The sequence below is a fragment of the Erythrolamprus reginae genome, chromosome 2 (assembly GCF_031021105.1).
Source record: "Erythrolamprus reginae isolate rEryReg1 chromosome 2, rEryReg1.hap1, whole genome shotgun sequence".
Taxonomy (NCBI): domain Eukaryota; kingdom Metazoa; phylum Chordata; class Lepidosauria; order Squamata; family Dipsadidae; genus Erythrolamprus; species Erythrolamprus reginae.
The window spans coordinates 136,054,870-136,080,959 of record NC_091951.1 but is presented as its reverse complement, the minus strand read 5'-3'; the positions used below and the strand labels follow the sequence as shown (position 1 = coordinate 136,080,959).

Sequence of the window (26,090 nt, the reverse complement as noted above, 5' to 3'; positions counted from 1 at the left end):
ATGATGTGAACTTATCCATTGTAGGTTAACACATGGATATGCCAAAGTTTTCCTGAGACTGCTCTTGATTTTGAGTAGAGTATGCTGGGAGCCATACTCCAACGAACCGTAGGTGCAATCAGAATAAAATCTAATTCTGATTCCATTTAATTTTATATAAATAAATACAGATATACCCTGTATAGTCAAGTTTTTCCTCTGATCATATGAAAGATTAACAATTTAGTAACAATGTTTAAAAGCCCTAGATAGATGCTTCAGGGTTTACCCTTCTGGCTTACTGTGACGCTATGCTATAAGGTAGCTGTCCTTTTAGCCATGATTTAACTCTGAATTCTGTTATGTGAAACTATGAAGGATCTTTGATTGCTTATAAATTTTTCTGATGGTCCCTTCTTCCAAGAGATTAAAGTTGGGTAGGGTACTGTAAATTTGTAAACACACTTTGACTATCCTTTTCTTTGGTGTCATCGGAGTGATGGCCTTGAGTAACACTGTGGCTAGGTCCACACATCACACTAAACCATGGATTTTTTAAAACTATGATTTGTCCAATCACACTTATAGGGTTAGAAATTACAGCTTAATGCAGGGATGTCAAATTCATGACATAATGGTGGTGTCACGTGATGTATCGAAACTCCCCCTCCCCTTCGCTACACTGGGCATGGGCGTGGCCAGCACATGGTGTAGCTGGCTTGCGGGCCAGGAGTTTGAGAGCTCTGGCTTAGTGTGAATAATTACAGGGTGCACGTCACTGTATTTTAGTCTTGGTATCAGCTTTTTTTAGTTTAGTGATTTTGTTTAGGTGTCAAATGGGCAGCCCGTGAGCTGGATGTATCCCTGCGCAGGCCACACCCACTCTAGCTCCGCAAAGGGGAAAAACATCACGATATGTCACATGATAGAAACGTGACACTACAAGTTTGACACCCGTAGTTTAGGTAAAACAACACCAAACATTGTATATTTCATACATGCCCTGGCTCTAGCATGTGCTTCCAACTGGACTTGTAAGTTTTGGGTGGGCTAAAACAAAGTTACTCACAAAAGCAGGATGTGGTATCCTGCTTTTCTTGTCTTAAAAAAATTGCTAGTCCACGATTCAGCCACAGATCAAAAGGTCAGTGTGACTCAGTAAAAAGTAAATGGGATGTTGGACCATAGAGAACCTTTAGAGTCATCTAATAGCAATGGCTGAAGAAAGACATGCGCATTGGGGTTTTCCTGGACTGGAACTGCCAAATTCATTTTGGCAATTTGTCTTCACAGATTACTTGACATAAAGGCAGCACTAACTTTATGTATGAGACATAGGGTGGTTTTGAATTGGGGGAGGACATGGTTATTTCTCACAGTATAGATGCCAAAGTTGGGGGAAAAATAACTGGCAGCCACTGTTCTTGATTTGTATATATAGTTTCTGATTATATATGATGTGAAACACAAGTTTCACCAGCAATTTTTTTTAAAAAACCATGTTATTTTTAAAAGCTTGTAAAATAACTTGTTAAAGAACAACTTTGAAAAGCCTTAACTTTACTAGGTTGCAAAGATATGCAGAAGAGCCTAGCTAGAAAATACTTTCAAAAGCTAAGAGGCAGAATAGAGATGTATTAACAAATGGGAAATTAGATTTTGATTAGGAGTTGTATTTTTACAACACATCTCTATGATCCTAAGTGAGGATAATAATGGCATACTGGGAATTTAATAGGTATATAATAGGTACAAGGACATTTGAATCAGGGTTTTCAGAAAAGTCTATTGAACAGACAGAAATTATAACAGTCAAACTCCTCAGGTGCCATTTATCACTGAGGATAAAAACTGGATTCTGATAAGGGGTAGCTAGTACCAGAGTACCAAATTCCTTCTGTCTACGTTGCCTCCCTGGCTTCTTAACTACTTGTTGCTATCATTTAGAAGGTTGAGGCAAGATCCTTGCTAGGCCACCTTGGAGCTATATGGAGCAATCTACCATCTCTGGTAGGACGACAAGCTGATCTGGAATGGAACGTGGCTGCGGTACTTATGGCACAGCTGAAGATGAGGCAGCACCTTGGGCCTGTCTCCATGTATACAGTGATCCCTCGCCACTTCGCGGTTCATCTTTTGCGGACTCGGTGCATCGCGGGCTTTTATAAAATATTAATGGAAAAAATATATCACAGATTTTCGCTGCTTCGCGGGTTTCTGCAGAATTTGTCCGCCTGAGACGCTACTTGCCTACATGAGATTGTGAACAACACACGATTGGTTTATTAATGGAGAAGTGACCAATGGTTATTAAGGGAATGGGAAAGGTTTATGTAGCATAAAAGTGTGGGGGAGGGTTTATAAAGCCCTAAAATAGTGTATAAATACTTAAATAAATATAGCGTCCCTACTTTGCGAATTTTTGTTTATCACAGGTGGTCCTGGAATGGAACACCCACAACAAACAAGGGAACACTGTATCTCTGGGCAAGGGAATGGAGGGTGGGGAGAGGGAAAGAGGCAGGCAGGAAGTTTTCCTCTTTCATTTCATATCTAAATGATAGAAATCGGAAGGGACATGAGAAACTGGGAAGGTAAAAATAAAGCACGAAGAAGCCTTTAATGCTCTGACATCATAAGGTAACTTAAAGGAAGTAAAAAAGCAAAACAGGTTATCAAGGAACATGTAGCATAAATACACCGGGGCAAAACTGGAACAGCAGACTTGCAAAACAAGTTGTAACTAGCCAAGGATACTGGGGACAACACAGATACATAAGATTATTAGCAACCGAAGTAAATCTGGGGATGGGGAAGTGGATTTGTTGCTAGCCTCCAAACAAGCAGATCAGATACACGTGTGTGCGCGCGTGCCTGTGTTTAAGGTCAGGATTACTCAATACATAGTTCTTGGCAAAGAAGGAAATTGCAGCGATACATAATATTGACAAAAACAAAGATGCTAAAAGGTAGCGTAATGATTCAAAACACTTGGGCAATCTGAATTGGCTTCAAAAGAGATATGGGGCAATTTTAAAAAAGATACATGTGCAGAAGTCAGATCCTAGATTTGTGTGACATTTATCTTGACTCTTCGAGAGACCTAGAATGGACAACTCCCAGGAAATATAAGAGAAGCTGAAAATAAAATAAATGCCTGTCTGGCATTTACTAGGCGAATCAAGTAGGATTTTACTACTCTTCCAGGAAGGCACTGGGCCATGATCATCTGGGGGAAAACATTCTACAATTGTTAAGCACAACCTCCTCTGTGTAAACTTGAATCATAGTCAAGAAAATAGTCTTGTCATGGGCACAATTTTATTAAGAACTGAAGATAAATGCTGAGATGGGGAGTGCCAAGGCATATCAGGCTTCAATATCAAACTTAATACCTTGAATTTTATCCACAAGTTACCTGAAAAAGAAGCAGTGAAGAGCACATCTCTTTTGCCAGGGTTTTACGAAGTAATATAAGATTCAAAGAATGGCAAGCTTTTAAAAAAAATTAGCAAGATATTGGGACAAATCAAGCAATTTGATTTTAAGGACAGAAAGAGAACAGAACTTGCTTTAATATATATATATATATATATATATATATATATATATATATATATATATATATATATATGTCACATGTTTAAGCTGAATTTGAAAATTAAGGGAGACTAGGATAGATCTATTTCGGCCTTATTTTGGCCTCATCAGCTAGCCATACCCACTGGGACTTGAACCTGCAACCTTTGCCTTGTAAGGCAGAGAATTATCCTCTAGGCTACAGTATCCAATCCCTTCAGCTCTGTACCAGGGAAGGGTTACATTTTGTGTCGAATCACCCTGGTATATTGAATATACTGTATATAATATAAAATATAAAAAAATATAAAAATAAAAATATAAAAATATAAATATTAATATATATATATATATATATATATATATATATATATATATATATATACATACATACATACATACATACATACATACATACATACAGTGTGTGTGTGTGTGTGTGTGTATATAGAGGATAATTCTCTGCCTTACAAGGCAAAGATCAGAACCCTTCCAGCTCTGTACCAGGGAGGGGGTATATGTTTTTTTATGTCGGATCACCCTGGTATATTTTAAGGAACGTCACAGCTCCTTTTTTGCCTCTAGGCCCAACTATATATATGTCAAATGTTTTTTTAGCAATATATATATATATTTTCGTAGATTTTCACGGGTACAGGTATGACGGTCTTGGTATATTCGGGTTTCTTCCCGTGTAGGATTTGGAAATTTCTGGCGACGTTTCGACGAGGTCCCACTCGTCATCTTCAGGCTTGTGTTTCTGTCCTTGTTCGCCTTAGAACAAGGACAGAAACACCAGCCTGAAGATGACGAGTGGGACCTTGTTGAAACTAGGATGGTCCCATTTCGGCCTTGTTCTGGCCTCATCAGCTAGCCACACCCTTCCTTACTGGGATTCGATCTGGCAGCCTCTGCCTTGTAAGGCAGAGAATTAGCAGTTGAGCCACCAGACCCTGATCCCTCCAGCTCTGTACCAGGGAGGGGCCATGTTTTTTTTATTTTTTATTTTTTATTTTATGTCAGATCACCCTGGTATATTGAAGGAACGTCACAGCTCCTTTTTGCCTCTAGGCCCAACCCAGGACCATTTCAAGGCAGTTAATTTATTCATATATTATTTACAGCAGCACGAAGCTTACAACTTCAGCCTGATGATGGTGAATGTGATTTCACCAAAACGTCGCATAGACATGCAAAATATTACACGGGGCAAAACCCGAACTCAGAACAATCTACATATATATATATTACTTTCTATATATAGAGAGAGTTCCAATTTAGCTTCTTTATCGTTTATCAGAATCAAAGTCAAATTATCCATTCTGACAGGATAATTTATTGGGGATATTATTAAGTACCTCCATGGCAAAATAGCTTTATAAAAAGTTTAAGAAAGAAATACAATAGAAGAGGGTAACTAGCTCATATATGAATGAAAAAGATCACTATTTTCTCATTAGAATGATAAGCAATTGCAAGGAATAGATAACTCATGCAGTAAATTGACAGACAAGTAAAATAAAAACAGCAAAAAACCAATGCTAAAACATTATGCACAGGAAAGTAAATGATGATAAACCTTGTGCTCTGAGGGTTAGACAAGGTGAGACATGTATTTACACTACAGGACAGTAGGTGTAAGTTAAATACCAGAGGCTGCGGCAAGAGTAGCTCCAGCGAAGTATTTACAGAGAAAAATGATACAATTTCCTCTTGGGAGATTGTCTGAGAATAATTTAAACAAATGCCCCGTTTGTCTTCTTTCTTTAAAGGTATTGAATCTCCTACTCAGTGGAAGTTCCCTCATTTTTGCTACCATCTTTTTCCTTAATCCACAATACTTGGGGAAGATATGCAGTTAAAACTCATTGCTAACATGTTGTAAGCCACCCTGAGTCTAACGAGAAGGGCGGCATAAAAAAAAAAAATCAAATAAATAAATAAATAAAACTCATGACTCCCAGGTTTTCATTCTCATTCATTATTTTGCAAAACCTAGGCACAGGGCCGCACAAGGCAAGCACATAATTTAACTAAGGATATGTACTGTAGAATGTAATTGGGTGGAGTGGGTGAGAATATTTTTTTCTCGCCCTGAGGAAAGTTAAACTCATTAGACTATATGCAGAATAAAGCTTTAGAAAAGGGTTTCCATTCTCATTTCTACTGTATAGGGAAACTTGGGGCTCCACCTGTCTGGTACTCAACAACAGCTTAAGTAAATGCACTTTGAACTTCAAAAAGGTTTAGGACTGAGGCTCTACAATGCTTTGCTAAGTTGCTACCTGTTTCTTGTACAGGTAGTCCTCAACTCACAAGAGTTTGTTTGTTTATTTATTTATTCATTCAATTTTATGCCGCCCTTCTCCTTATGACTCAGGGCAGCTTACAACATGTTAGCAATAGCACTTTTTAACAGAGCCAGCATATTGCCCCCACAATCCAGGTCCTCATTTTACTCACCTTGGATGGATGGAAGTCTGAGTCAACCTTGAGCCGGTGATGAGATTTGAACCGCTGACCTACAGATCTATAGTCAACTTCAGTGGCCTGCAGTACAGCACTCTACCTGCTGTGTCACCCCGGTTCATGTCTTTCTTAGTAACCATTTGAAGTTAATATTGGCACTGTAAAAAAAAATCACTTATGGCCATTTTTTCACATTTATGACCATTGTAGCATGCCTATTTACATTTGAATGCTTGGCAAAACACTCAGTATCCAGGAGTCTTGTGATCATCTTTGGACAAGCAAAATCGATGGGAAAACCAGATTCATTTCACAACTGGGTTACTAATTTAACAACTGCAGCCATTCACTTAACAAATATGGCCAAAAAGTCATAAAATGTCTGACTTAGCAACATAAATTTTAAGCTCAATTGCGGTTGTAATTTGGAAACTATCTGTTATTTGTTATGGTGCAAATATCTGAGTTGTTCATTTTGTCATTCCCAGAGCAAAGTGTGCTCCCTGCTGGTGGACCTGGTAATTACTGTTTGCTTTCTCTGGCAGTTTTCCCTAAACTTGTCCATCTACATATTTTGAATTTCTCTTAGTAGACAGCCCAATAAGCATAATGCAACAATATAGCTTGTCAAGTTACAACAGTTTAGTTACAACAGTGCTGAAGGAGGGGGAATTTACAATCGGCTTATGGAATTTTAACTAGTATCCCCATCGTCATCTGATTGAAATCCAAATACTTGGTATTGGGTTATGATTATGTCGGTGAGATGTTTACATCAGGGTGAAACCCTCCCGGTTCACTCGTTCCCATTGGTCGTCGGAGAGCCAGTAGCAAAGGAAGCCCCAGGCTCCGCCCACCCAGTCATTTAGGTTTTTTTACCCTCTGCACATGTGCAAAATATTCTGTGCATGCACAGAGGGTAAAAGAACCCAAATGGTAGCGTCTGGGCGGAGCCTCGTACTCCCTTCACGACTGGCTCTCCGACGACCGACAGGTGATATGTCAGCAGAGTCAGATTAGGCATTGTCTCATCTAAAAGGATCGGGGGACCCTTCTGGATCAAATCCTGGAGAGATGCCCATACAGGTAGTTCTTGTTTATAGTACAATTGGGACCTGCAAAATTCATTAAGTGAAGTATTGCTAAGTGAAACTGACTTGTGTCAGCTTTTCTTGCTTTATAGATCTGTGAAGGTTGTAAATGCAAGGATTCGTTGCACTGGTAAACTATGATTAAACTGGTGAGACACGATTTGTTGGGTTGAAAAACTTTTCCAACCTGTTCACAATAAAAGACAGTGTAAGTTAACTCTTTCTCTGCATATTTCTCAAAATAGAAAGAAAAGGCGCGGTGACATAATAGGATGGAAAGCTGTTACAATATATACAGTTGTGCTTTAGGTGGTTCTCTAGTATCCAAATTAAAGTACACTGGAAAACCAAAATAATAAACACTGTGTATGTCTTATAGTCATTTTGATTAAAGGGGATAAAATAAGTTAAAACTCCTAGATTAACCAGGATTAAATATCAGAAAGAATAAAAAAAACACTTTCCACCCTCCAAGGGTAAAACAGCTGCAATGATACTCAGTGAGGAAAAATCAATAGTACTTGAATAGTTCCATTTCAAGCAACAGATGGAGGAAAAAGGCCCTTCTTGCTCAAAATGACAAAGCAGTATGTTTCCAGAAGCTTTTCTCAGTTCTAAAGAAAATCGGATAAATTATACTGTGTCCCTTGTGCAAAATAAGTCATTCTCCTATAGGAATACTGGATGTTAGAATCCAGTAGTGCTCTAGGTACTAACAAAGCATACTCTTTGGCCTATTTGGGCATATATCTGCATAGATACACAGTTTCATGTTTGTTAAGCTTTCCAAAAATTGGAAAACGTGACCTAATTCATTGCTTTTTTGTTTAAAACAAAAACGAGAAACTGATTCTGTGAAGCAACAGCATCCTCTAGTGGCATAACAGGTACAGAAGGAGAAGTTTTCTTTTCCAAATTAAAATTCAGTTCCTGGCTATTTAGAATAGTGATAGTTTCAGTGTAGTTAGTACTATAGTTGACTGAAAAGCTTCCAGATTGTAAAGTTTAAAAAAATGAAACAGAAGGCAGCAACAAGAAATCACTTAAGCTTTGTTGCCAAAAAACCTAGATGAAATTAAGATGGAGCAACACATTAATATTTATAAAATGCTTCTTAAATCTACTGATGTTAATGTCTGGATTTTAATTAGAATAATTTAATATTAAAGAGGCAAAATTAAATATTGCTTATATAAAATAAGTGCCTCAGTAATATTAAATAACTATTACATGATATTTGAATTTCAGTTTAAAAAAATTTAATAGTTCTATTGAATATGAGACATTGTGACTGCAACTTTCAGAACTGGTCAGAGTACCCAATGTAGTTGTAGTCTCACTCATCAGAATGGTGCCAATATGTATTTGGTGAGTTATGACATATAAAATTTATGCAAGTATGGTATATGTAACACATTGAGCCAAGTGGCTATACTATGTAACATGTTGAGTGGTCCCGTTTGGTGATGTTTTTCCCCTTCAAAAAAAGGAAGTTTAAGTAAACCAGTAATAAACAAACTATAACCATGACCAAAACCAGGTATGCTACTTACATTCTAGAGGCAGGAAGAAAACTGGGTTATTGTACAAGTAAATTTAAGCATGGGATGAGGTCCTCCTTTTCCTTAAACTACAGAAGGACATGTTTATGTATTCAAAAGACCCCCTTGGGGGCATGGAGCAATGCTGGGGGAAGGGTGTGTGTGTGACCCCTGGAATATGCTTTTTTTGCTGCAGGGAGTAGGGGGGGGGGTTTGCACTGAACAATAGCACACAGTACAGAGCAGGAGAGATGAAGTACAGATAACAAACCCTTAAGATGGAAAAATATTTAACAGGGATGAAAAGAAAGGAGAGAGACGGAGATAATGAGACCAACGTAAGTCTTCCGAAAGCTAACACGAGGAAATAGGATGAAGCGTATGTAGGGATTAGCTTCACAGTGATTACAGTGGGAGACGAGGAAAGAGCAGAATGTTTACTGTGTCTAAAAATGTTGGCAGCGGACAGCATGTAACCAAATAAATTAAGGCATCACTTAAACATGTTACATCCCAATCGCTTGAGGTTTTTCAGCAAAAATGTGCCGATTATTGCAAACAATAGTCCCACCATAGATTTGGGTGGTGGTGTGAAGTGTTTACTTCTTCCTGGAGGGGCAAAAGAGAAAATAATTGAGAATCACTGGCCTAAAGGGTTTTTCTAGCTTCTAAAGGCCACATGACTGTATCATAGGAAGGAGCTGACTCCAAAATTTGGCAAGTGGCAATTTTCTAAAAGTACAAAATAACTACCGTGTTTCCCCGATAGTAAGACCCCCCCCCGATTGTAAGACATATGGGGGGTTTCAGGGGGGTCGGCTAATATAAGCCATACCCCGAAAGTAAGACATATGTCTTACTTTCGGGGAAACACGGTACTAAAAGCGAGGGAGGCGTCCGCTACTCCCGCCACCGCCTTTGGTCTCCCCGCCGCGCCTGGGGCTGCCTGCCTGCCTGCTGCCGTAGCCGGGCTGGGCGCGGGGCATCCTCGGTGTTGGGCAGCAGCGGGAGGAGCCGCAGCCTCTGGAGCCAGCCACCCCCAGGACGCGCATCGCAGACCGGCCCCGCCGCGGCGCAGGAGGGATGGAGGCCAGCCGCGCAACGCCGCGCAACGCCGCCCGCCCAGAGGAGAAGAGGCCTCGCCCGGGCCGAAGCCGCCTTTGGTCTCCCCGCCGCGCCTGGGGCTGCCTGCTGCCGTAGCCGGGCTGGGCGCGGGGCATCCTCGGCGTTGGGCAGCAGGCAGGCAGGCAGCCCGAGGCGCGGCGGGGAGAGCAAAGGCGGCTTCGGCCCGGGCGAGGCCTCTTCTCCTCCGGGCAGCCGCGCCTGCCACGCAACGCTGCCTAACGCCGCCCGCCCGGAGGAGAAGAGGCCTCGCCCGGGCCGAAGCCCGAAGACGAGCCGGCCCCGGTGCCCGGGACAATATAACACATACCCCCAAAGTAAGACACAGTGGGGCTTTTGGGGGTAAAAAGATAGTAAGACACTGCCTTACTATCGGGGAAACACGGTATCTCTGGAGCCTTTTTCTTAAAAAACAATCTTTCTCTCCCCAGGTTTGGCTGCATGACATAGAGGGAAGACTGCTTTGGGGGTCACCACAAAAGGGCTGATAGGACAGGTGCTATCTGGCCATTTTTCTCTAAGATTGTGTAAGAACTAGCAATAAAACAAAACTTCTGGTCTGTCGCAAATTTTCCATAAGTAGTCTTGACGCATCACCACTTCAAGTTACTACAGAGCCAAAAAAAGTGACATATGACCAATCCCCACAGTCACCTGATGAAAATTTGGGTCCTTGGTGACTGTCATGTATTTATTATGGTTGCAGCATCTTAGGGCACATAATCACAATTTACTACATTCCCGGATGGCTTCTCTTAAACAAAATAAATGGGAGTAGCCAGATTTGTTTAACACCATGTGATTTGCTTAACTACCATGACAAAAAGTGTCAGAAAATCAGGCATGACTCACTTAATGTTAAGCAGCAGAGGTTCCAGTCCCAATTGTGATCATATGTCTAGGGCAATGATGACGAACCTATGGCATGGGTGGCACAGGCGGCATGCAGAGTCACATCTGCAGGCACAGGAGCCATTGCCTTAGCTCAGCTCAAATGTGCATGTGTGTGCAGGCCAGCTGATTTTTGGCTTGCACAGAGGTTCTGAGAGGGCATTTTTGGCTTCCAGAGAGCCTCCGGGGAGATGGGGGGGAGGACATTTTTACCCTCCCCTGCCTCCATGGAAGCCCTTGGAGCCTGGGGAGGGCTAAACACGAGCCTTCTGGGCCTACCAGAAGTTGGAAAACAGGCCATTTCCGGCCTCCAGAGGGTTCTGGATGGCAGGGGAAGCTGTTTTCGTCCTCCCTAGGCATTGAATTATGGGTGTGGGCATCACTGGTCTAGGGCTAGCTATATATCCTGAATCAGGGTGCCTTTGCAGAATTAAGAAATGTACCTTCAGTAGTACTCTTTTTCTTATGTTGCACATTTTTCTTAAGAAGATGAATGTATCGTTTATGAAAAGAATCTAAATTATAGCAAGGAATGGTGAAACTAATCAACTAAACACAAAATAATACTAAGAGTAATTCAAAAATAATATTAAGCAAAATGATTAATGTATACTTCTCAGCAACAGTCCAGCAAGTTTTAAAACTACACAGTATCTTAATTAGAGGATTGTAGATGCCTATAGTTAGCCAACTTGAACCTATTCAATTTACAATTGTATGCTGTTCTTTTAAGTTCCTCCCTATTCACAAGGAGGAGGCTGATTTCCCCCCCTACTCTCTCCACTCATTCATTATCTCATAGTCTTCAAAAGTTAGTTTAGCCCCCAGGAATGGATTTTCTAGTGGAGATGTCAATATCCTATTTTGTATCAATAAAATGTTCCAGAATAGCAATAACCTGTGCTAGAAATGTGTGTATTTTCTAGAATTTGATGACAATGGACTAAACAAGACTTTAATCTCAACAGATTTAGAACTTTCTTTACCCAATAGATGGACTGATTTGTGGCTTGTCAGCCAATAGCTATGTCTTATCTCGATTTTAGCATTTAAAAAAAATCAGTGCCTGTTACATTGACAGTTTATTAAACAGCATCGTAGCAAAGACAAACAAGGATGCTTGTTATGCATTTCCAAAATCAGACCTATTTGTCTGCTTCTGCTACATATAACCCAACTTCCCTTATAACATGAAATGCTAAATTCAGCATTTACGATCTTGGAATTGTTTTCTTATTTTAAAATAAGTTCAGCAATACAGACATTAGAAGGTACCACCAGGCTTCCTTTAATGATTATTTTACTGAGGAATGAAGATGCCCAACTGAAGTTTGCATTTAATCTAGTTCTTTGGGCAATTACCTATACAGCAGCCGACCTTTATAGACAAACTATCTCCCAAACCTTTCTTAGGGAGAATTTACTGGAAATCCCTTTACATTAAATCAGATTACATCAGTAGTAGAGCATACAAAAGGAGACATCTACTGTTGCTTGGCAAAGTAAAGCTTGCTGTCTTTCACAGTGGGCTTGATGGTGTCGCCGCCAGGTTGCCAGCCAGCTGGGCACACTGTAGCAAGAACAGGAGCAAATGTTAGAGTAGAAAAATATATTGAAATAGGGATTTTTTCAAGATATAGCAAGGCTAGCTCTTTATTTCTGTTAACAAGAGATGAAATCAATTAGTTGAATTAACAACAGAAAGCAACCCAGGTTAGTTCATAACATGGGTGTATATATGCATGTACACTGTTTAGAATTTCTACAAAAGACAATGTTCCCCAAAGTTCAGTATTATCTGGAACAGTGATGTTGAGCCTTATTTTTATCTCTCATCCACCCAAAATAATAATAATTGTTACTTTTCATTTTGTTTTTTTATCCTCTTGGGGAATATGGTATCATAAAACATAATCAGTAAGGATCATAAAATATTTTGGAAATTAGCAATTTGCAATGGCAGAAATGGCTAAATAAACTAGGATGACTTCATGTTACCATGTTTCCCTGAAAATAAGACCTTGTCTTATAAATTTTTTTGAATCCTGAAATAAGTGCTTGGCCTTACTTCTACACACTCAAAAGCCCAATTGGGCTTATTATCGGGGGATGTTTTATTTTGGGGGAAACAGGGTATCTGGGAATTGTTCGCATTTTGGGCAAAGAAAGAATTCAACCTGTATTCATGGTGCATACAATGTTAAGCAAGCCACGGAGGAAGCAGGATTGCCAGGATACCCAAACACAACTTCATTACATTCTAGTATTTAATGTAGTCGGTTAAGGCAATTTAGTTAAGATGTTCTTGCCTCTGAGGGTAAGACTGTATAGTATATGCACTTTTAAAACTCTGCTCTCCACTTCCAGATTGGATCTAGAAGTTCCTATTCTGGCTTCAAATATGCCTGTCTGCTTGGAAAGGCAAATGCCTCATGCCCCTTTACTGGTTTAATTACCAATAATTATTTGACTAGAAATTGTTCCTTTTATGAAATGTTTTGGACAATGATCTACTCTCTAGATATATGGTCCCAAATAAGAGTAAACAACAGGGCAGCTAGCTATTTCTCTACATGCAAGTTAATTCTCCAAGTTGAGATTGTTACATCAGATCAAAGTAATTTCATGTTCATTCTTGAAACTGTCCTTCAAGACACAGCATGAGAAATGGAAAAATGCCAAGCTTATGTTCATGCTTGCTCTAGGCAAAAGTTATTAACAGCGTTGCTAACTGTATCTTAGGAATTCTACATACATTAAAAGGCTCTACTGAAGAGGTTTACTATTTGGCATGGGCAGAAAAAAATTAATTACTTTCTGAAACAGTGTCAGCAACTATCTGTCTACCTGGTCACTTACAAGACTGTCTCTCCCTGATGCAGGAGAGGCATGCTTTGGATGTCATCAGCTAAGGAGTGTCAGCTGGTGGGGCCCAAAAGGAGACCCTTTTCTGCAGTGATGCCTACTCTTTGGAACATTATTCCTTCTGAGGTTAGATTAACCCTATTCTTGCTGACCTTCTACAAAGCCCTGAAAACTTGGTTTACTTTAGTGCCTGAGCTTGTCTCTTTGCTACATTAGTCAATTTTTTAAAAATGAAACTTGGATGGTATGTTTTTAATTTTATTGTACTACCAGTATGCATTTTACCTCATTTATTTTCACCTATCTAGAGTCACATACGTGAGGTAGGTTACATAAATCTGGTAAATAATTCCACACATCCACACACAAATATATAAAAATGGCCTATGGGAGAACACTGCAATTTGATAATTTTGCAAAATGTATGCAGCAGCTGGGAAAATTCCTGATCTCTGCTTTATTAAATGGCAACTTCTCATTGTAGCTTTCCGATAACGTGGCTGTTGACCAAGCTAGCTAAGGGATGAGAAAAACGGAAGTCTAAGTCAACTGTAAGAGTTTAGACTGGGGAAGAAAGCTGCTTTTTAGATAAAACCAAGTTTAAGTTATCTTTCTGCTAAACTGTTTGAAAACTACTATGTAATCCCCACTGTGGCTCACTCAGACCCATCATTGCACCCTAGAGAGAAACAAGGCACAACGAACCAATCTTAAATTGATCATCTTTCCCAGAGCACTACAGCTCTATCTAGGGGTGGGTTCCAACATACCTCACTATGGGTTCACTCCTTTCCCATGCTTTGTGGGCGCGCCTCATGGATGTGCATGTGATTTGCGTGGTAACAAAAAATATGTGGAGACACCCACCCCCCAAAAAAATGGCAACCACATGCAGTGCCAGAACTTCTGCACTTGCTCAGAAGTTTTTTTAAAAATTCAATATTGCTTTTCAGAAAAAAAAGATGGCAGCACCCACAGACCGGCACCAATTGATCCGGTTCGGTGATATCATTGTGACATCACCAGTGGGCCACTACCAGTTCAGATGAACCAGTCTGAACTGGGAGGAACCCACCCCTGGCTTTATCATTACCGGACTCCATAGTGTCATCCCCAAACCCCCAACACTTTACCCTTAAGATTATCTACGGTTGACCTATCCAGATTCCTAAGAGGTCAGTAAGGGGCGAGTACAAGTGCACTAGAGTGCCTTCCGTCCCCTGTCCTATTGCTCTCCTATATCTCCTATACCTTTCTTCTATTCCTATATCTCTTCTTCTATTCTTTCATTGATATGTTCTATTACTATACCTTCTTTTCTATTATTTCTTAGATATATTTTACTATGAGTATCTCCTCTATAACCTTCATCATGTATTTTACTATGTGTATATAGATATATACCCACTAAAACCCTCATTGTGTATTGGACAAAATAAATAAAATAAATAAAATAAATAAATAAATTATCCCAGATTCTGTCACTCACCTTCACCATGCAGGTCTGTGAATTGGAAGGCTTGAACCAGGCGCAGTGTCTCATCCACAGAACGTCCCACAGGTAGGTCATTGACTGTGATCTGTCGCAGGACGCCTTTATTATCTATTATGAACATACCTCTGGGGGAGAAAAAGTACAACACTAATTGCAGGCATTATCATTTTAAAAGTTACAGGCCATTGGAACCTATTAGAATCTTATATCTATCACTCAACAAGAGATGGGGCCGATCAAGCATGAACTGTGGCATTTTAAATTTTCGCATATGCACCCGTCTCAATTTAAAGAGTTAAGCTAGAAGAAAAGCTAAGGCAGAGAGACAGAGAGATCCAGTAAACTCTATCAACCACAGACATTTTTTATCTTGTAAAGTTAAAAATGGCAATCCTGGGGCATTGAACAAATGACACATCTTCTAGATCCGGCCGTAAAAGATATGCATTATTTTATTAAGTGGTTTTATTATTTATTTATTTATTATTTAGATTTGTATGCCGCCCCTCTCCGAAGACTCGGGGCGGCTCACAACAGAATAGAACAAATCATAAATAATCAGAAAACTTTAGAATTTATACAAGATTTAAAAGAACCCCATAAACTAACAGACGCACACACAAACATACCATGCATAAATTAAACATGCCCGGGGGAGGTGTTTCAGTTCCCCCATGCCTGACGGCAGAGGTGGGTTTTAAGGAGTTTACGGAAGGCAGGGAGAGTAGGGGCAGTTCTAATCTCTGGGGGGAGTTGGTTCCAGAGAGTCGGTGCCGCCACAGAGAAGGCTCTTCCCCTGGGGCCCGCCAACCGACATTGTTTAGTTGACGGGACCCGGAGAAGGCCCACTCTGTGGGACCTAATTGGTCGCTGGGATTCGTGCGGCAGGAGGCGGTCTCGGAGATATTCTGGTCCAGTGCCATGAAGGGCTTTAAAGGTCATAACCAACACTTTGAATTGTGACCGGAAATTGATCGGCAGCCAATGCAGACTGCGGAGTGATGGTGAAACATGGGCATACCTGGGTAAGCCCATGACTGCTCTCGCAGCTGCATTCTGCACGATCTGAAGTTTCCGAACACTTTTCAAAGGTAGCCCCATGTAGAGAGCATTACAGTAGTCGAACCTCGAGGTGATGAGGGCATGAGTGACTGTGAGCAATGAGTCCCGGTCCAGATAGGGCCGCAACTGGTGCACCAGGCGAACCTGGGCAAACGCCCCCCTCGCCACAGCTGAGAGATGGTTTTCTAATGTGAGCTGTGGATCGAGGAGGACGCCCAAGTTGCGGACCCTCTCTGAGGGGGTCAATAATTCCCCCCCCAGGGTGATGGACGGACAGATGGGATTGTCCTTGGGAGGCAGAACCCACAGCCACTCCGTCTTATCCGGGTTGAATTTGAGTCTGTTGACACCCATCCAGGCCCCAACAGCCTCCAGGCACCGGCACATCACTTCCACCGCTTCGTTTAAAGTCTTTTAAATTGTCTTTTACATTTTAGATGTTCTTTTTTGTTGTAAGCCTCCCAGAGTCCTCCGGGAGTTGGCTCTAGGTCTGCATTTGCTAAAAACTGGATTACTATAGCTTTCCTATATTTACTTGACCAATATGATGTTGTTTGAGCAACATGGATTAGACATAGTTAATAAACATAATATATGTTAGTTCTATGATACCCTGATCACTCTGCTTACATCACTAGGAACATATGCTACCTGTGACTTTAATCAGCTAAGCTATATAGATATCCATCACCTACAAGAGGTTTTTCCAAATTTATTTAGAACTAATTTTCCATACCTGTATGCAATGCCATCATCTTCCTTGAGCACACCGTAATCCTTACAAATACTATGGCTGATGTCTGCCACAAGTGGGATGTTTGTTGCACCCAAGCCACCATCCTTTCTTGCTGTATTTGTCCTACGGGGGAAAAAATAATATCCACAATACTGTTTTAATGATCTAAATCCCACTACAATGAAATAATTTAGATTTTAGAAATTATTAAATTTACTAGCAACTTTAAACATAAAAAAATATTATTATTATTATTATTATTATTATTATTATTATTATTAATTAGATTTGTATGCCGCCCCTCTCCGTAGACTCGGGGCGGCTCACAGCAATGATAAAAACAATATATACTGACAAATATTTTCCTTAACTTTTTGGTCCTACACTAAACACAAAACTTTGTGAAAGTAACTGTCTGAAAAATTGGTAGACAATCTTTCTCACTAAAAAATGGATTTTACAGATATACATTTCATTTACAGTTAACTTTGCTGGCCCAAACAAGTGCATATAGTTCTCTGCATCCATTTTATGAATATGACATTAATTGTACAATCAGCTTATGTCAGCCAGCTGATAAACTCCTAACCAACAACCAAATTTTGCTAGATAAAATTGGTGGAGACCTCCACACCCATCTGTCAGTTAACATCTGCCTAAGTGCTTCTCAGCACTATAACTGCATGCAGTTCTTGTGACTGGCATATCAGTTGTACCTTCTGCCTGAATATGACTGGAATATTTCCAGTTCTTAGGGCAATAATGAAGCCTGATAAAAGATCTCCATGTATCAGCAAGATCCAGGCCAGGGTACACTTCTTAGAAAGCATAATTATTCTTTTCTGTCAGTGCCCTATTGTTAGCCAGTTTTTAATATGCACCTCTGGAACTAGTTTGCCAGCAAAACAATTTCTATGAATAATTATATACTTGAAGTCTCACCAAGCCAAATGGGTAAACTGAGAGTCGACAGAAGCAGCAATAACCTCACAATTTATCTTGCGGAACTCCTCAACTCGATCGTTGAAAGCTATGATCTCAGTGGGACAGACAAAGGTAAAATCCAGTGGGTAGAAGAACAGAACCACATATTTGCCTATATGGAAGAAATAGACATCAGTAAATCAATCACAATCAAGAATCCCAGAACTTCTGCACTCCTGTAGTTTTTTGTACAGTATCCCTATTGAAGTTTATAAATGGAGCAAAATTTGGAGTCACTGGAAGAGAACACTCATAAAGTGGCTGCATCTTACCCAGGTCAAATCAGGACCTTTTTTGCAGTTACAAAACAAAAATGCCATTTATCTGTGCACATTTATTTGTATTCATACCATCTTTATTTTTATAAATAACTCAAGATAGTGAACACACACAACTGCAATAACAATTCCTTCCTCCTATTTTTTTTCACCCTATGAAGCAAGTTGTACCAAGAGTAAGCAACTGATCCAAACTCACCCAACCAGCTTTTATTTAATGCAATGGCCACCTAGATTGAATATGTTCCTGTACTTCATAACCCCATTAATTTGAATACAGAACTATGAACTGTCAGCTACCTCTTTTTTGGCTTTTGGGGGGAGGGTGGTGCCTTTAAGTCAGTTTTCAACTCCTAGACAATACGCTACAGTTTTCTTGGCAAGGTTTTTCAGAAGTGCTTTTCCACTGCCATCTTCCTATGGCTGATAAGAGTGGCAGACCCAAGGACACTTGGCTGGCTTTGACTCCAAGACAACACTGGAACCCATAGTTCCCTAGTCTATAGCCTGATGCTTAACCACTACACAAATTGGCTGGCCATTAGGCTCACTGATAATATATTCTATATGACCTATAAAGCCCTACATGGCATTGGGTCAGATTACTTGCGAGACCGCCTTCTGCTGCATGAATCTCAGCAACCGGCTAGGTCCCACAGAGTTGGCCTTCTCCGGTTCCCATCAACCAGACAATGTCGCTTGGCAGGACCAAGGGGAAAAGCCATCTCTGTGGGAATCCCGGCCCTCTGGAATCAGCTCCCCTCCCAGAGATTCGCACAGCCCCCACCCCCCTCACCTTCTGTAAGAATCTTAAGACTCATTTATGTCACCGGGCTTGGAGCAATTAGATCTCAGGCCCTCGGCCGATGAATGTTATATGTAGCTGAAGTCTGAGTGCGTAAAATTGATTTTTTAAATATTAGAGATTTTAGGTTAGATTTTTAGCTAATTAATTGGATTTGTCATTTTATTTATTGTTTTTTAATATATATGTTGTAAGCCGCCTTGAGTCTTCAGAGAGGGGCGGCATAGAAATCAAATAAATAAATAAATAAATAACATCTTACACTAAGTATGATTACATAGATCTTAAACTATAAATGTTATTTGTGCATATGAAGTACCTCCTGAAGAGCATTTGAAACTTTAACTGGAGTGTAGTGGTGTGGGCAACCTTTGAGGACCCTAGAATGGCCCATGATAAACCACTGTTTCAAGAGCTGCACTGGCTGCCATTTGCTTCCAGGTACAATTCAAGGTATTAGTTATTGCGTATAAAGCCCTGCATGGTATGGGTCCATCTTACTTGAGGAACCATCTGACCCCTATGGGATAAGCCCACCGGACCCCTGGTATAATATGCCATGTATCCCATCAAGGAATTCTAGATGGTGGGGTCAAGGAGAAGAACCTGCCCTGCCCTGGCCCTGGCCCTTTGGAACATAATGCTTCCTGAGGGGAGATTGGCTGTCACCCTCCTGATTTTCCACAAGAATATAAACCTGGCTCTACCAGTTGGCTTGAGGACCAAAAGGGGAATATTATACTGGAGGTGGTTGACTGACTTAAGAAGAGTCCCCACCCCCCTGCTTTATATTTTGCTGCCTTCTTTCTCATCTTTAGTTAAAACTTGTATTTTATTGCAATTTTAATGTGATTTTATACAGTTATAAATTAAAAAATGTATATAAATAAAATAATGTGATTATACATGGCACACATTATACAATATTTTAATATTGTAAGCCACCTAGAGTTGCCTTGCAGTGTGAGATGGACAGCAGACAAATTTAATAAATAAAATAAAACATGAGAGCGTATGCATTTGCTCTGTAATTACCAAAGATACCAACATTGCTGAAATGGTTTCATAAAGTAGTCTACAGTAATCCCTCACCTATCGCGGGAGTTACGTTCCAGACCTTGCCGCGATAGGTGAAATCCGCGATGGGGAATTTATCCTCCTTCCCACCAGCTCCGGATGCCTGGAGGCGAGCAACGGCCGGCTAACCTTTCCCCCCCACTACTACTTACTCTGTTCTTTGCAGCAGTTCGGCCAAATGTTGTGTTTTTTGCCTTGCCCCGGCTGTAAAGTCCCTGGTGAGCTGCCCCGGCTGTTTCTTTTTTTCTCTCTCTCTCTTCCGCCCTCGAGCACTTCCTCTTCCGCCCTCGAGCCCAGTCTGGAAATCCCCGCCGCGTCGCGTTCCTTTCTTTTTTTTCCTTTCGGCACTGGCGAGGGGGATTGAACGAGGGGACGGGCCTCCGCCGGAGCTCAGTCCCTGCCCCGCTCATCATTTGGGAGTCCCGCTGGGGGATTCTAGCGCTTGTTTGTATGGCAAAATCATTCAAATGAAGCTGACTTCAAAACCCGCGATGAAGTGAAGCCGCGGCAGGTGAAGCGCGATATAGCGAGGGACTACTGTATTTGGAAAATGTATCTTAGCCATCCCATGAAGTCTAGACAGCTTAGAATACTAAGGAATCTCATGGATGCACAATCAAAAATCTAACAGAAACTACAATTCCTTACCTCTGTAGTCTGATAACTTTATATCCTTGATGTTGCCATCCACCACTGCTGTAGCACGAAAATCCGGAACTGGTTTTCCAATATATGCTTTACCAGAGGCCATTTCCTAAAATATAAGAACAATAACGGATGCCTTAAGTTGGCAAGTGCACCACTTCTCAGGAATGGCACCGTCTGATTCAGAGTACTGTACTGTATTATCTTAATTGCCTTTTGATTATTTAAAAGAGGCAGCACGATTTTGGCCTCTAACTCTTTTCCCATTTTCTCACCACAACTTTTACCCAATTAGAGCCTTGTAAAGGCAGAGAAAGAGCAAAGTCTACCAATCCAGCATAATGCTCTATTCAAAACCCTAGTCACAGGAACTGGTTCAATAGAATGGTATTAATAATGCTTTTAAATCCACAGCAAACCTGAAGGCATGCAAGATGAGGCTGTTCTCTTTTGAGGAACAATGTGCTGCTTTTCCTAGTTTAGATGCCTCCTTCATCTTGCTTTACTAGCTAGATTTCCAACTGGGAAGGTCAACCTAAAAAGTTTGTTTGTAAAATCCTAGACATTTCTACTTTATTTTGACAATAGTTTCCCATCAGGCAAAAAAAAAGCAACTCAGGGGCCTTTAAAAGCAGCCAAATAATCTGGTACATATTTAGTTGTTAGAAAATGCATAAGCAAAAATGCTCTCACTGTTGCAAACTGGTAAGACCAAATTGAATTTGAATGAATTTGAAAAAGTTCTGAAAATAATAGTTATACAGTAGCCAATGTAATAATCGTAGTTTCTACCCAAACTTTCCAATAAAATGATTTACCACTAATTTTTAAATTATAATTTATAAAATTCAAATTACTGTATGTCCAATATGGTCCAAAGATTTCTTAATACTCCTACTATTGGTAATAAAACCTTGTCTTGCTCTATGCTGTTCTAACGGTCTAACCACTTGCTATGAAACTAAATAATCTTCCATTTTAGCCCATAAAAGCAAATATCCCATTATATTTTCATTTCACCAGCAGGTGGTTGATAAATTAGTCCAGTGGTACTTTTATATAATATATAAATTAAAACCACCTTCCTCAAATGATAATCTCACTTTAGCTAAGAAAAAACTTGGGAAAACTATTTTCCCAAATACATTTCCTAAATAAAAATTCAATATATTAAAACATAGAAATACCCATAATAATATAAATTGAATTTTTGAATCATTATATTATTATATGAATTATTATTATTTGAAATAAAGGATAATTTTCATATGGTTAATTTTTATCCAGGCTTAAAGGAATCTTAAGCTATTTATTAATATCCACTTCAACCCTTAGTAATACTGTTCAACATATTTCTACATACAGTATTTAGAAATACCTTTGGGTTTTTAAAGCCCCAAATGTGTCAGTAGAAATCACAAATCTCATTTCTTTACATAATTCTATTTATGTTGTACTGTATTCCAGGTAGAACCAAAATACTTTCTAAAATATTCTGCAACCTTTATAAAATTAGACAAAGTAAAACATTGATTCAAAATTCCTTAAATATCATCAGTATATAAAAAGAAATTATATTCACACCCTCCCAAAGTAATACCCTTAACATCTAAAGATTGCCTTAGATGGTGGCCAACAGTTCAAGAATCAAATTAAATAAGGCAGAAAGTGAGCAGCCCTCCTATGAAACACGCTATACAATAAAAGTCTAAGATAATTCAATTTGTTAACTGTGGTTACAAATAGTAATCTCAATCTAGTGAACAAAACCCTCTGGAAAGCCATATCTAATCATCACTTGTTTTAAGAATTTAACCTGGACTAAGTTATTTTCTGTATCACAGTTCTTTGAAACAGATTTGGAGGAGAGTATTTGGAGGAGAGTATTTGGGGCATATGTATGACACAACCTGGGTATATCTTCAACCTAGGTAGACAATAAACCTAAGCTGCTTCCAGGAAACCAACATGATAAAATACAGACAAAACTGAGTAAGTATTGCTATCTGGGTAACTAGAGACAAATGCAATTTATTTTTTACAAACTAAAAACAGCAGCAGTAACAGACCAATAAAGTCAGAATGGATGCAAACTTCAAGCCTAGGGAAGTCTTATAGTTTGTGTCAACTCAATATGCATGTGAAGACAATGACCAAATACAAACATATATCCTTTCCAATCTTCAAAAGAGTTTATATTTCATTTCTTTTCAAAAGATGTACACATCTCCCTATAATCTGTTGCATGGGTGGGAAAATAGATAATAAATGTATGCCATATAAATACCAGGCAATTGGTATTTTCATTTTACTGCATCTTCTCTGCATTAAAACTCGTGTGTTTTTTTTAGGGGGGGGCAGGTAGTTCCCAAATTTCAGTGGCAAATCAAAGAACTACAGCAGAATTTCATCCTTTTCTTAGAACAAAAATGTGAAAAACTTGTTCTAAGCTTGGGGCATGACTGTATCTACATGTTAATAAACCGACAACAACTCCCCACCAACTCAGATGATATTTTACAAACTGGCTGCTTTGATGCAGTGTGCAGCTGAACTGGCAAGGGAGGGATAGAGTCAGCAGTAGCACCAAACTTCCCAGGAAGGAGGCAGCACATTCCAGAGAAGGAACTAAAGTTAAGAGATTGTGCAGTCCTGGACTGGATGGGGGAAGGAGGAAAAATTTTAGGATAACCACACCCCAGAATTCTGTTAGCTTTGAAAGTTATAGCAAGACTACATTAGATTCAATTGGATATCACTGTGTTGCCTTTGGGCACCAGTAGTTTGAAAAGACACCTTACCCTGACCTACCGCTAAATGTGTCTTTTCAAATTTCCTGCAGATCTAAATGGTGGCAACCACAAGGATGTAATGGAGCAATGCTGCGGATTGGTATAGATCATTCATGAAAACGTAAGAGGTATAACTGGTCCTGGCACTGTCAAGCATTACACTCTTGCTAGAAGGGATAAAGATCAACCAACGTAGCTCAAAAGGGGCAGTAACATTTAAGATATTTGGTTTCATCACTAGGTTAAGTAACTGCCACCTTTTGAAATACGCTTTGGGACGCAGGAGCTGACTGCACCTCATCAATACTGATGATACATTGCAATGTCTTTCCAGCCTTGGGCATTTCCAGATCTGCAGTTCTTCAGCAGTGAAGAACTTCTTCCCATAGACCAGGGCTCCCCAACCATGCAACTTTAAGAGTTGTGGACTTCAACTCCTAGAGTTCCTCAGCCAGCTTTGCTGGAGGACTCTGGGAGTTGAAGTCCACAAGTCTTCAACTCGCCAAGGTTGGAGACCCCCTGCCATAGAAAGTTCCAGCAACTAATAACTTCCAGGACTACAGCAGCAAAATCCTACTTATTAGGGAGATGATGAGTAAGACGCTGAGAGAAAAATGCTCAGAGTATCCCTAATTTTGAGAGGGTCCCCACCCCCCTAGTTTTGCCAGGTGTTGCAATACTTCACAGAATTCCTCAGAGCAGGGCATTACAGAACTAAAACTAATCCTTGCACAATTCCCTTCTAGTTCAAAGCCGTGAAATCTGCAATAACAGGCATAATGCAAAACACCTAATTGTTTATTGGTGCAGCTGCCTAGAAGAAAATGAAATTCAGGACAAAACCATTAAGTGTCCAGTCCCACAGCCATTACTACACCTTCTATTCTCATTAAAAGTACTGTACTCCCTAACCCTGAAAAGCTTAGTCAATCAATTTCAAGACAGAAACTGAAAACTGGGACATGAAAATACCTTATACCATTCTGTACTCTTTTTAAAACATGCATACCTCTGGGTTTTTTTAATAGAGAAGCTGGGATATAATTTTTACAATTTCTTAGCTAGCACAATTAGGCATTCTGAAAATTGGGTAAGCACTATGCAAACTCTAAAAAAGGGGAAAGGCATAAAACATTCCTTCCATGCCCTATTTTTTTAATCTATATGAATGACTGATGGATGAATGTTTTTAAATTTTAGGGGTTTTATTGTTGTATATACGTAGTTCTTTTTATTGCTGCCCGGAGTCTTTTTGGAGAAGGGTGCTTATAAATGTAAGTAATTAAATTAAATTATTTATATTTGTGTCTTTTTCAGCTTACTAGAAAGCCTAGCTGGTCTCAGCGTTACTTTTCCTGCCTTGAGTCAAAAATTAGACTAGCCTAGAAAGCTTCCCCGTTTTTCCCAGGGATTGGGCGGGAAAAAGCTAGAAGAAAGCAATGGGAAGGTAAGGGGGGTGGAGAGTTATATATATTCTGAAATTCTCTTTTAAATATATATATTTAAAGGAGGCAGTCAGGCCTCTTTTCTCCATCCTCTCTCGGAACAAAGGGAACCCTTATTCCTCGCCTGCAGCCTGCAATTTCATTCGAAGAAAGGCCGCCTACCTGGCAGCTTTGGGGGAAATAAAAGAGACTCTATGCGTCGCAGAGCCCTTAATCCAGCAGTAGCGTTTCTCCCCGGTATCACGTCAATAAAAGGACACACACACATATACAGTACACCCTAGCCGGAATCCTCGTCCACGAGGCTAGAGACGCGGGCAAGGCTGAAGCGCTTCAGGCCCACCCGCCCAATTGGCCCTGCCGAGCCCCAAACGGTTGAACCAATCCAAAGCCCATCCACGAGCCGCGATAACAGCATTAAAGCACCGGACTAACTTACTTCAGTCTCCGCGAACAGCACGAGGGGAGAAAATTGACCGCTTCTACAGAAAGGAGGTGTGGCACCCGCGGCTGCTGCGGAGGTTTTTATACTCCGGGAGCCGGGAAGGAGGCCGGGCCGATTGCGTGAAGGGAGGGGCACGGCAAGAGCTCTGCCTCTGGCGGGTAGCGGCACACGTGGTCCTCTCCTTCCATCGTATCCGAAAAAGGGGATTTTGGAGTTGAGATCAAAGATGGTCCGGCACGTGATTCTAACATGCAGTGCTTGGAAACATCACCACCACCGTCATTTTATTTTTATTTATTTTTATTTTATTTATTTGTTTTGTCCAATACACAATAATACACAATGAGGGTTATAGAGCAGTGTTTCCCAACCTTGGCAACTTGAAGATATTTGGAGCATTCGCTGGCTGGGGAATTCTGGGAGTTGAAGTCCAAATATCTTCAAGTTGCCAAGGTTGGGAAACACTGTTATAGAGGATATAATCAGGTAGAATGTTTTAAAGGGGGAATAGAGGAGAAAATAAAGGAGTGAAATACTGTATAACTATGAGAGAATAGCAGAAAAAGATATAGGTATAGAAGAGAAGATATAGGAGATATAAGAGAGACAATATAAGAGAGACATCGTCATCATTTATTTATTTATTTAGTTAGTCCAATACACAATACATATCGAAGAGAATAGACATGTAGTAATATATATATAAAGAAAATGATAGAAGAAAAGATATAAAAATAGAGGAGAAGATATAAGAAAGGAAGAAAAGATATATGAGATAAAGGAGAGACA

At 40.1% G+C, this 26,090-nt stretch overlaps 1 protein-coding gene across 1 annotated transcript; it reads right to left on the bottom strand.

Annotated features, from left to right (window-relative positions):
- Positions 1 to 11,741: 11,741 nt before the first annotated feature.
- PRDX2 (peroxiredoxin 2) lies at positions 11,742 to 25,380 on the bottom strand. The gene is made up of 6 exons (XM_070735906.1): positions 25,296 to 25,380; positions 20,623 to 20,728; positions 17,773 to 17,926; positions 16,831 to 16,953; positions 15,027 to 15,157; positions 11,742 to 12,242 (listed from the first exon to the last, which is right to left on the bottom strand). The coding sequence occupies exons 2-6, from the start codon at positions 20,723 to 20,725 to the stop codon at positions 12,157 to 12,159; spliced, it is 597 nt and encodes a 198-aa protein (XP_070592007.1). The 5' UTR covers positions 20,726 to 20,728; positions 25,296 to 25,380; the 3' UTR covers positions 11,742 to 12,156.
- Positions 25,381 to 26,090: the final 710 nt, after the last annotated feature.

Coding starts and splice junctions, on each gene's coding strand:
- PRDX2 (XM_070735906.1), bottom strand. CDS start 20,725: ATGGCCTCTGGTAAAGCATATATTGGAAAACCAGTTCCGGATTTTCGT. Junction 17,927..20,622: donor AAAGTTATCAGACTACAGAG/GTAAGGAATTGT, acceptor TCTTCCATATAG/GCAAATATGTGGTTCTGTTC. Junction 15,158..16,830: donor GATGATGGCATTGCATACAG/GTATGGAAAATT, acceptor TTTCTCCCCCAG/AGGTATGTTCATAATAGATA.